Source organism: Drosophila tropicalis, unplaced genomic scaffold, assembly GCF_018151085.1.
Source record: "Drosophila tropicalis isolate 14030-0801.00 unplaced genomic scaffold, ASM1815108v1 contig_562, whole genome shotgun sequence".
In the NCBI taxonomy this organism is placed as follows: Eukaryota; Metazoa; Arthropoda; class Insecta; order Diptera; family Drosophilidae; genus Drosophila; species Drosophila tropicalis.
In genome coordinates, this window is record NW_027173037.1 from 123,707 (window position 1) to 136,176 (window position 12,470).

The 12,470-nt window shown below is 36.5% G+C and overlaps 1 protein-coding gene across 4 annotated transcripts in view; it reads right to left on the bottom strand.

The window, feature by feature from the left end:
- Positions 1-407: 407 nt before the first annotated feature.
- The window catches only part of Nos (Nitric oxide synthase), a 47,180-nt gene continuing 35,117 nt past the window's right edge, over positions 408-12,470 (bottom strand). For 3 of the 4 annotated variants that reach the window (XM_068287464.1, XM_068287463.1, XM_068287465.1), the window contains exons 12-19: positions 10,614-10,758; positions 9,805-9,909; positions 9,642-9,709; positions 3,795-4,134; positions 2,536-3,678; positions 1,962-2,086; positions 854-920; positions 408-592 (exon numbers count right to left, since the gene is read on the bottom strand). In XM_068287464.1, the coding sequence (XP_068143565.1) occupies positions 485-592; positions 854-920; positions 1,962-2,086; positions 2,536-3,678; positions 3,795-4,134; positions 9,642-9,709; positions 9,805-9,909; positions 10,614-10,758 (2,101 nt within the window). In that variant the 3' untranslated portion in view covers positions 408-484. The remainder of the gene's footprint in view (positions 593-853; positions 921-1,961; positions 2,087-2,535; positions 3,679-3,794; positions 4,135-9,641; positions 9,710-9,804; positions 9,910-10,613; positions 10,759-12,470) is intronic. The other variant, XM_068287466.1, reaches the window with a different exon arrangement.

Consider the following 12,470-nt stretch of genomic DNA (forward strand, 5'->3'; position numbering starts at 1 on the left):
TTAAATATACATTGATATATGTGATAAGCAACAAAAACCTATAAATTGATGGGAAATTGGAAAAGAGAAACGAAAAAAATATAAAAAGAAAGAATAATTTGTTAAATAATAACAAATAACAAAGTGTATATGTAAAGAGTGTAATGCTTAGGGTTATTCAAATTGAAAGTGAGTCAAAATACGTAAGGAAGAAGGGGCAGGAGTGGATCAATTAACTTAGGAAGAGTTATCTAAAGTTCATGTTTCCCCAATAACATAATTTAATCTTTCAATAAAAAGCCAACTTCACATTTGGTAATTTTAATGTATTTTGAAACACTTTTCAAAGTGAACACCTCCAAGCACTCGAAGCACCCAATGTGTAGGCTTAATCTCCAAAAATGTATGCAATAGTACCAAAAAGAGTGTTGGAATAAAATATATATGTATATTTGTTCATTAAAAAGGTCTTCATCGAATGTGGTTGTGTGTTGTTCTTCATCGTTTATGGCTGCGATGCCATGCGTATTCTGGCCGTGGCTCTGGATTTGGTGTGTATTTCCGCTGTTCGCAATGTGATGCCGAATATATCCTCATGATAGCGATTCTCATCCTAAAAAGACGACAACAAAGAATATGGTGACAACAATGTACGTTTTTTTTTTGTTTTGTTGTTGTTGCTTTTGTGGCAATCTGTCAACAAATGCTACATACAGGAACATCAGGGCAACAAATATTTATGCATTCACTTAAAATACTCATACGCTCTGTGAGCCAAGGATGAAAGCGAGTTAAACGCCTCACTTGATGCCCCTCCCCACCTCTCAAGCGTTTGGCCCTAAGCAAGTAAACAAGCATGCAGAAGGATACTTACGCGTAATGTTAGCAAAAATGTCTCAACTTCCGCTTCAGTTTTCTGCTCCTTGCCAGCAATGCACTTTCTGTGAAGTAACGAAAAGGAAAGAATAAAAATATAAAAAAGGCGGGAAAGATGTGGAAGAAAAAATGTTGAGAAAGTAGTAAGAGGAGAAGGTAAACTTGGGAGTCAAGTAAATAAAATATGACAGCAATTTTTCACTTGTGCGGCTTTTGGTTAACCCTAAAATATTTAAGTTTTCTTTTTCTTTACTTCATAATAAATTTCAAGTATCCTATATATATTCAAATTTTAAATCATTTACTTTATCATGGCTAAACCATTGGATCAAAAAGTTCTACTACTTCTAATGGCATTCAAATTATAATTGAATGGTGTAATTGAATGTGTGTTTCTGTCATTACTTTAAGTTTAAAACTGGTAAAAGCGGGTAGTTAAAAAAATTCGAACTTCGAATTGGTTTTAAAAGACTTACAATTTAAAGTATTAGCATTACTTTCTTGTTATGATTAAAAAACAGTAGAGTCAATAATAAGTATTAACTTCTTATTAAGCAAAGTAATGATAATTGTTTTGAAATTATAATTATGTTAATAACATTTATTTTAGATTTCTTTGTTCCTTATCAGGCTAGCCTATAACAATGATAGTTTTAATTAGTCAGTGTTAATTATGAGAAGAACTCAAATAATAAATTTTAATAAATTTAGTAAACTTAAGTATTTGTTTATTTACTGTTTTGTAAAAAGTAGAAAAAAAAAAAAAAAAAATATGACAATTCTAATTAGCTCGTGGTTTAGCATTTGCCTTTTCAGGTACTTAGTTCTCTCTTTCAATTAGCCTAAGCAGCTTAGGATTAATTCGCTCTAGTTGGCCAAGTGCAAATGAAATATCAAGGACATATCCTTGTATGGACACAAACATATTTCACAATAATGCACGTAATCAAGAGCTTTTGCTAAAGGCAAAAGGAAAAAGACTAGGAAAAGTCAGAAAATCGACCGCAGAGCATTAAAGAACAGAACACAATTCTACCCATGAGAGATTGACCGCCCACAGTGGCAGGCACAAAGGGGGAAGGACTCCAGAGATAAGGCACACTCACCTGATGGTCTGGTACACATGCTCGGCCATTGTGACATCGCCGCAGACATAGACATGCCCCCTTTCCTGTACAATCAAATTGTACAACGAATCAAATTCCTGTTCAATCAGATCCTGTACATACGTCTGCAAAATTGAAAGGTGAGTAGTAGTAGAAAGAAGTTGAGCAAAACAAGCAAATCATTTGTTAAATCTAAGGGCAGGCAAAAAGACAATGAAACAAGGTATTTGCAATACATACAATTGTGTTCAAATTGTGCGTTTGCATTGTTGCTTAAGTAAATGTTTGATTTAAAATGAAAGTTTTGTCTCTAGGTAGTTTTGAAAATAAATCACTAAACTAGTTCAACTCGAACCAAAGTGAGGGAGTCCAACTGTGGCTTAGATAATTATTTCCTTTTTAGTGAAAGTTTTGCTTAAGCTACAATAATGTTGATTTAGTGCCTTTGAATACCGTAAGTGGCGCCCAACGTGGGGGCAAATTTAATTAAAAAGTTCTTAAACCAAACAGAAAAGTCCAATATTTTCATTTAAAATGAAATAAAATAGATAGGATTTAATCGAAGTAAACTAACCTTGGGAATATCTGGCTCACGTGATAATGCCAAAAATAATCTATCCAATATTTGATCCTGCTGTAACTGGGCCTTCTCCTCGGCATACAGATCCACATCGCGATTGCGACAACCAAAGAACAGCCATACCTTTGGCAACGGTGCTGCAGCATCCACTTCACGTTGAACCTGGAATTCCTGCCAGAATGATCTGAATGGTGCAATACCAGTGCCTGGTCCAATTAGAATCACGGGACGACTTTTGTCAGTGGGCAAATGGAAGCCCACGGCATTACGCACAAAGATAAAGACCTCATTGTCGGCTACGAGACCAGCCAGATAATTGGAACAAACTCCATAACGCTCATCACCTTGGCCATCCTCGGAGCGATATTTCACAATGGCCACCGTCAAATGGATTTCGTCGCTCACCTTTCGCGGCGATGACGAAATCGAATAGAATCGCGGCTGCAAGGGGGTTAGATGTGCCACTAGTAACGATGCTGGCGGTCGACATGACGGGAACTCCTCGAATATATCGAGTAAATGTGGTATACGCCAATGCCGCCAATCCTCGTAGGCCGACGAGTCATTTGCCAGCAACTCGAGTCTCTCCTTATCCACATTGTCATCGCAGAAGCCAGCCAACAGGGTAAGCAATTGCCTTGACGGTGGTGTCGTTAGATCGAAAAATCTTCCTAAAAGATTCCTTAAAGTATCTGCTGGTACCTTGTCGTGTTGTTCCCAACACTTGAATATGCCATTCGAAGTCTGCTTCTCCTTGAGCAGTTGCAATTGCAGAACTTCGTCGGGATTCTCCACGCCCACCAGACGATCGAGTAGACCATCGACAATTTCCTTTCTATTTGCTGGAAATATGCCAACATGATCGCCGGGCTCATAGTCCAGTCCTGGAGCACAGATTTCTAGTAACATTGTAGTTTTGGATCCCTCACTCAACTTGGTCAAATTGTGTGGCTGAGCCTTGATCTTGCAACAATGCACCTTCTTGTTGTGATACTTGGAGAGTGCTGTGTCCAAGCTTACCTTGCTAACCGAGGGTACTAAGCGCACATTATTAACGGTCAGAGATTCATTTTGCAGAGCCAATGAGGCATCCGAGAGGCTTTCTTCGGGATCCAAGCAAAAGGTTTCACAAGCAAGCTAATAAAAAAATAATTAAAGTAAATTAGTGTTGAGATGAGAAATAAAATGATTCATTGCCTATCTCCATAAAGTAATCTTTTTTAATTGCTTCAAATTTAAATTATTTAACTTACCTTGAAGACCTCCGGTGCCCATTTTCTAAATGATTGCTCTTGGCCGCACATCTCATCACCGTGGGCAATCTTCAGAAGCCTCTCACCGCCCAATTCACCCAAAATATTGTCCACATATTGACCAAAAGCACAGAAATTCGGATATGCCGATGAGCCTAGAGCAAACACGGCGAATCGAACGTTCGACAGAGGACCAAAAGTCTCATCCGTAAAGGTGTCTGATGTGGAACCACGGAGCGAGTCCCATCGATCGATTTTCTTCACCTGTTGCAGAGGCAGCTTCATGAAATCCTGCCTGGAGCTGGCCTTCATAAAGGATTTGGATGATGTCACGCCCATGCTGGAATTGGGTATAATGTCTTTTTAGAGATTTCGAGGCAAAAAATGAATTCCGGAACGTATGCTTCTCATGGCATACATATTTTACAAAGAAATGTGCAAACAAAAGGATGAGGCGTGGTCCAAACAATGACTACCCTGGAACACGGCAAAGGAGGCAATGGAATAAAGAAAAGAATATACACATCTAAAAAAAAAAAAAAAAAAGATACAACTGACAGCAAAACATTTATTACGCTTGTCATTTAATGTAGCAAAGAGAGCAAAAGTAACTAAAAAAAAAAGAAGGAATTTGCCAAATAAAATGAGCACAAACGTAGGCGGCTATGTGGGCGGGGCCAAGGCTCAACTTGCAAGAAAATTTGCTAAAAAGCAAAAAAAAAAAAAAACAAAAGGGAAAGAGAAAACAAAAAATACGTAATCATCCGCTCGTCAGCAGCTCGTCAAGCCTCTTCTTCTTTCTCTTTCATTCAGTATGTGGGGGATTGCCTTGCAGCCAACTGCAGTCTGTGTTCCTCTCCCCCTCTCCATGTTCGTTTGGCCCTCCCGTTGAGTGATGATTCCACAATGAACAGTGGCAGTTATTTTTTTCGTCCCCTTTCTTATTTTTTGTCAGACAAAAATCCGCTTTTGCAGCCGTTGTAAAAATCCCAACCCTTCACAAACTTGCCAACTGCAGCTCGCTGCGGACCAAGAACCAAGGACCAAGGACCATGGTCCTTTCGCTGGCACTGGTCTTGATCTCCAAGACCTGTTTCAACTTGATGCGTTTAAAACTATTTGAGATGCTGCTTCTCAGCTTGGCTTTGGGTCAAAGTTTATGGCTTTATAGTTGAGTCGTAAAAACCTGTTGGTCTCTTTATATAATGAACTGCAAAGTGTTTTTGGAGGGGCGCCCTTCGTTCTTTCTGGCTTTGGCCACTCTCTCTCTTTCTCTCATTCTTTGACCCTACGGGACACGAATAGAGCTTACAACTTGTAAGACCGTTGTTAACAGTAAAATGTAATTGAGAATGTGAACGGCTTTCAAGCTTAAAGTGGAAGAGAAACTTCGCAAGCCATGAATACTCAGAAACCTGATCAAAAAGAATGGATTAAAGTTTTAAAGAATCTAAAGCATACTTTTGTGGGGCTTTAAAATTTTAACTTTCATTTTACTACACATAAGTACCACTGTGTGTATGGGTGCAAAAAAATGCTCCGAGTTACCAACTCAATCTCCATTTCTCTGCTCCGTAAGCAATTCATCAAAAGGCACACAAACGCTCTGAGTACAAACATCTCAGTAGCTTTGAGTGTTGCATGTTGCATGCTTCTGCTGCTTATCAACTTAATCACACGCTCTTTAGGGACTAACAACACGGACAGACAGACAAAATCAACACGCAAACAAACAGACAAAACGTATCCCATTTCGCATCGAGCAGAGAGCAAGATGCTGGTAATGTTGCTGCAACCCAAAAGTGCAGCATGGCGTGAAAAGAGTGTTGTAATTTACAGCTTGCCACTGAGAGCCAGGTGCCTGAGATGTACAAAACAAGCCAAACAACAACAACAACGAAAGTGAAATGGAGAAAGCAGACTACGAATCCCTGAAACTGCGGCATAATTAAAATGCTGGCTGTTTTTATTTTACTTATTACACTTGGCAAAAAATGCAAATTTATAAGAGTGATAAAGAAATTTATAGCAAGAATTCTTTATGTTAGATAAAATATGTTGCTAAAATTCGACTAAACTGAAGTGCTGCTCAATTAGTGAAAGAGATAATATACGGCTACATCGTTCTAAGAGTTAATCTTCAGAAATAATTAACAATATAATCATTACTAAATCATATATCGCTTGATACAGGGGAAATATTAGACTTTGAAATAATTTTTACCTTTTCTTGAAAATATTTTCTAAATCCTCCCTTAAATAACGTTGCTTTTCGAGGAATGAGCGAATAGAGAAGTTCGGATTCAAAAACTACATAAAAACGGCCGAAGAATTTGATTAAAGTACTTCAATATTTTGAAACTAATTCAAATTTTTTTTTTTACCTACTCTTTAATCTCCAAAATTTGTGCCTACTATTTTTTAAAAAATATTTGTATTGATTTTTATAAAATTTTAAATTACCGTTTAATTTTAATATTTTTTTTTTTTAAACTTCCAAAAACGTATCCTTTTTTATACACAATTTCTTTTCGTGCATGCATATCTCTGAGTCGTATCATAAACATACCAAGTTACCTAAAAGCATGCTATGCTTTTTTGTAAACACAATAATTTTCTATGTCTGCTGCACTTGAGTCAAGTGGCCCCTCGCCAAATAGCTTGTAATTATTTTGCAGCACTTGAAAAGTAATTTAAGAAGAAAAATTTTCAGTTGAAGTGTTTTTTCATACAGAAAATTTGTAAAACAGTTTACAGTTCAAGTGTTTGGCTTTGGCTCATTATGCTAAGTAAGGTAATTGTGAGTTGATATATATGTAAGAGTAGCATCTGCCACAGAAAAATGATTATAAAAAGACGATAATAAAAGCAATGAGAATGATGTTGTTGATGTTAATGTTACAGAAGATAGGAAAAGAGAAGCTAAGTGCCTCCTTGGGTTGCAGTTTCAGTTTGCAGTCAGCAGTCAGCAGGATGCGGATGCCACTAGGACACAGTCACCTGTCGTCCTCACCATGCTAGTCATCGTCATCGTCGTCGTCTACGAGACACTTCAAAGCACACTTACAGGCGTTGATGGCATAATAGACTGCAATTAAGTGAGTCACTTGAGCTGACAAATACACAAGGACATAAAAAGCAGGACAAGGCTAAAAGATTGTGCACTTTCTGTGTAAAAATCTTTAATGTTTATTTAATGATTTGTTTTTCAAACATGAAGATAATCAGACAATTATATCATCCAATGAGGCTCATGAGGTTAATTTTAAAATTTTACTCAAAACCACACATTGTTGCAGTTTCCCAAATTTAATATGCACATTTCTTCTTGACTCGAAACTATTTGCGAAAACTATTAGACAACTATTAAAGTTTCGATTTCAGCTTTTCCCGGGCTTAGACAGCCAACGATAGACACTCGATGAAAAGTTTCCAAAAACTTTTTGCCTAACTTGTTGGCTTTAAAATAGAATCAATTGAAGCAAACAATTAACAGCAAAGCAATTTCCAAAAGCGACAAAATGCCTGGAGACAACAACAGCAGTCACAAGGCACATGGCAGAAGGCATTCGAGCAGAAAAGCAGCCGAAATAAAAAGCATCCGATAGTCAACGGCACACACAAGTAAGGCAAATGGCAAATAGCTAACATGATGATGCTAAGCCCAATGCTAAAGCTCTCATGCTTAAATTTCACATTCGCCATGTGGGTCGAGACAAGGAATATTTAAGACGGACCAATGAAGACTGTTTAAGATTCGATTGAGGCGAGTCTTAAATTAGCAAAAAACACATCAAAAAAACTTAAAAACCCAAAATTTGACATCGATATATTAAGATAAGTTTCGAAGACGCTTCTATTTTGAAGCTATTGAATTAAATTTGCTTCCGCAGCAAAAAATGTTTACTTTAATTTTTCAATAAAACAAATCGATTGCCATTTTAAGCAATTGAAGAGTCTTTGATTTTTTTGTTTTATTTTTAAGTAATCTAACAACAATAGTTGTGCTGATAAAGCACTTAAAATCTCATTGGAAAGCAAATATTTTTGCAGAAAATCCTTAACTTCTTTCTTTAAAATAAAGCTGGAATATATCAAATTCTCTTAGGCATTTAGATAATTGCTTCCACATGTCGATTGCATGGAGTTTTTCTACACATGGATTTCTCAAGATTTTCATATTGAGTGGCTCGGATGGAGTCCTTTCTTACGATATATTGCTTATTCTGGCACATCAAAACTGCCGAAACGACAGCTAAAAAGCAAATTAGTGAAAAATGCTTTAAAAATTATCGGTCATCATTGTTTGCTTTGTAAGCATTTGGAAAGGAAAACAATTTGTTATATTTTAATAATGATTAATATCAAAACCATAGACTTCAGCTCACAGAGGCGGACACAAATACTTATTGTGGTAAATTTCATTAAATTGGTGTATATATATATGAAAACCATTTAAGGATCATTAATATCATTGAAGACCATAACTAATTACTGGGCTAATAAACGCCTAGCCATTTTCCAAATATTCCCTTAGCTACGCATTTATTCAATTTAAGCCAAAAACCAAAGAAACTTCATTTGTATTATACACGCCGTGGAATGTTGAGAGCTTATAAAAGCAATAATAAATCAAATTAATTGGTTTTTGTATACAAAAATGAGAAGCAAACAACCATCTCCTTTTTTCTTTTTCTTGTACAAGAACAAATTGATAAACAAGCAACAATTATGGTTGGTAACGAAATGTTCTTATTAATTTTCATACGTTTAAAGCATTCCTTTACAGACAAAGGCAAGAGCAGTGGCTGCCGCAGGACATTTTTTATCCTGCCATGCTGACGCTTATCATATTTTATTGAATTGGCCCCTGTCGAAGGATGTTGGCTGGCTGACTGCCTGCTGCTGTGTCTTTCATATGAATTTTCAATTTCATTGTCAACAGGCATTTTGTTCGCTTAGTCTCTCATACGTTTAGGTATAAATTTAGTGATGTAGCTGTGTGTGTGCGCCTGTATGTGTATGTACGCTCTAAGTTGTCAAAGTTGTCAAACGGAAATCCCCTTTACATCATAAAAAACGCAAGCACACAATGGTCTTTGTCTGTTTGTGTGTGTGTGTGTATGATTTCGAAGGGAAACTCCGAGGAAATATCGAAATAACAAAATTATTGTTATTGTTTGAGGCATGAGGTAGGGGGCGGGTAGAATGGCAAGGAAATTGCGCGGATTTGTCTGTTCTCTCAAGCGGCACGCACTTAAGTGCAGGTCCTTTGTCTTTCTCTCTCACTCACTCATCCAATCTACAATTCTCTTCCCCTTTCCAACGCTGTGTCGACAATTTTAAAGCTCTTGGCACGCACATGTGATAGAAGCCATGAGCCAGGAGGATAACAACAACCGGCAGCCAATTAATAATACAAAACAACAAAAATTTCAACCTTACCATGTGTCAGCAGAAACATTTTGGTGACCTCCTTCCCAAACAATGATAAAAAAAGAGACCCCAACAAATACTCAAAAAGGTTAAACAGTGAAACCAAAATGGAACATTGACATCAAGTCCTATACTTGCTAGTATCTACTGAAGAACTTTTAATTAATCAAATTTTTATTAACCTCTCTGTGAAGGCAACCCCAAAAAAGTATGCTACACAAATGGTGACCGAGGCTATTTGCATATGCTAAACGCACAGGCAGAAAAAACCCAACAAAACAAAACAAAAAAAACTTGTTTAAAAAGCAATTTAGTTCACCTACATTTTTCTATATATATTTGGTGTTTTTTTTATGGAAAAATTGATACGAGTTTATGAAATTTATGCAAAAAATTGAAATTGAAACTCACCTAGAATCCTGTAAGCCATGCTCTCCCGATTCCTGTACACGCATGGCATACAAATCCTGTGAGAAGAGCTAAAAACATATATAAAAGCGCACATTAGTATCTCATTAAGAGGCTAATAGTCGTACATTAATTAATTAGTTGACGGCTATCTCATGATACTTACTTCGCCATTCTCAGGTGGATCACCATTGCCAAAAGTGGAGGCCACAACAATTAGCAATGCCTCATGCTCAATTGACGATATATCGTAGTCAGACATGCAATATATCTAAATGAATAAACAATTTAGTACCTACTTTCGAAATAATCATTACACTACTCCACTCCCCTCATGCTTATGCTTAGTGTTTTCCTTTTTCGCCTAGCTCAACAAAAACCAACACTTTTGTGGTCATTAGAGAAAACATCGGCTCCTTATACAACAACTAGATGTGTGTACGCACATTTATTGGTGAGAGGAATTAGGTTGAAAAGGATTTATGTACTACATAGGTAGTTTGTCGCAGCTGTTTGCAGCTTCGTTATCTATTTTAACAGGCAATGAGCAGCTGCTTTTTATACCACACTAAGCCCTAAGAGTTCCCTTTTTGAAATTTTTGAAAAGGACATTTTTAGCCTTATGCTAATTTCTCTAATGTGGCTTTTGTGTGACCACAAATGCTAAGGTCGCTAAAGGTTAAAGGCGCAATGTATTCTCTTTTTATGAAAGTTTTAAGGGGCAATTTACATTGGAATTAACATAGGTTGACAACTACAACTAACATTGCAGTTTGGCCAAGACAAAAATAGATTAGATACTCTACATTATCTAGATCTACATAAGCCGACACAGTGGTCTAGAACAAGTATACATGTCATTTTGATTCGAATCTTTGATTAAAATTTAACTAATAAAATTCAATTACAAATTCAGTAATTTTCTTAAGCTATTAAAGTTAAATAAATTAGCAAATTTAGATCCTTTTTACTTACCTGAGCATTGAATGCATGTCCTAGCAGCTCACACAATTGCTTAGCATATTGCTCCGATTTGCCAGTCTCGGTGGCATATAACACAGTGGCCTTGATGCGTTTTGACAAGGCTCTTCCGAATAATTTCGATGTAAATTTCACAGCCCTAGAAAATCGAAGCAGAAAGTGAGAAAGAAGAATGATTTAATGTGAGAGCAAGATAAATGCATCACAGTCGTAGTCCTCATTGCTTGTGTATGTAAGTGATACTTAAAGGGTTGAATTTTTGCTCCCTTTCTCCATGCATATTCAATAAGGCAACAGACACACTCGTTTATAGTACACAGCACTTAAAGGCATAGTCAGCAAAGTCAGTAGGAGCGAAAGCTGTCTCAAAGGCAGCATCATTACATTTATAAGCCTTTATGTTGGGCGTGGACCTGATTGACATGCCATATAATTGGAAAATTGTCTGCAACTACAACAAAACACATAAAGACGACGAGCAAATTCGAAGACGAAGACGAATACGGAGACGAGGACCATGGTGTTCACATCGTCCACACATGGCCTGTCAATAATCAAATGGCTGCAGCAACCATTTTTATGGCAAAACAGCAGGCAAGCGGCCTCATTTTCGCTCAAAATAGAACTCATAAAATTTTATGCATATAGTGCAGAAAGAACGACTTGAAATTAAATGAGTCTCTAAGAGAGTTGAGTGAAAAACATGAATCTGAAGAATACTCTACAGATTGTTTTTGAAATCATTTAAATAAAAATGAACTTCACTTGTTTGATTGCTTGTCTTAAAAAGATTTCAGTTAGAAGGAAGAAACTAGATCAGAACTCTATATACTTATCTTTAAGCCCATGACTTTTATAATCAAACTATCAAATTACTAAATGCAGTTAAGGAAATACAATTACCAGATTTATAGTCGAAAAGAATTATTTTTGATTTCCAAGTTATTGTTTCAACTGTTTCAAAAACTTATTACAGAACTATATATTTTGAAGATTGATTTGTCTATTTATTTTGCTTTTAAAGCTATTTGAAACTGATGGATACGAATTTATTAGAGGGTATTAAAAAGAAAACAAATGTGTTCCATCATGTGGGGCGGAGTCGAACGTTTGTTGCTTCATTCCCAGACATCTTCGTTTTCAACTTTTCTTTTCTTTTGCAATGATTTTACTTCTTTTTTCCCCTACGTTTCGTTTTTCTTTCAGTTTTCCCTGCTATTGTATTTCATTTGGTTCCTCGCTGTTGTTCTGCCGTCTGTTCCTGACATGAAACTACTTTAGTATCGCCATCTCTGTCTCTCTCTCTCTCACTCTCGCTGTCTGGCTGATGGGCAGAATGGCTGTTAATGCCTCTATATATAGGCAGTTTAAGTGTAATTCAATATATGTCCCGACTGCCACTTCATCTTCACATTTCGTTTCGTTTGCCAGCATAATAAATATAATTTCATTTTCATAAAGTTGTCGATGTCAGCAATGATTTAATTCCATTTTCATCATTCTCATCATCATCTTCAGCGTCATCGTCATCAGTGTAGAAAGAAAAATGGCAGAGGAATGCGCGTGTTGAAACAATTAAACTTAATTATGTCGCTTCACTCTGTCATTCCTATACAGTAACATATATGTGTGTGTTACATCAAAGTGTGTGTGTGTGTGTGTGTGTGTGTGTGTGTGTACGCATTGATAAAAAGTTATTCTCGCGGAAGTGCTCGATTTAATGGAAAACTTGTACGATTTTAATTCAATTGTTAATTGACAACTTTTTTAATGAATTTACCCATTTTTGCAGATTTTGCAAATGTTGTGTGAATCTTGCCACTTGTTACTTGTCGAAAGTGCATAAAGGAT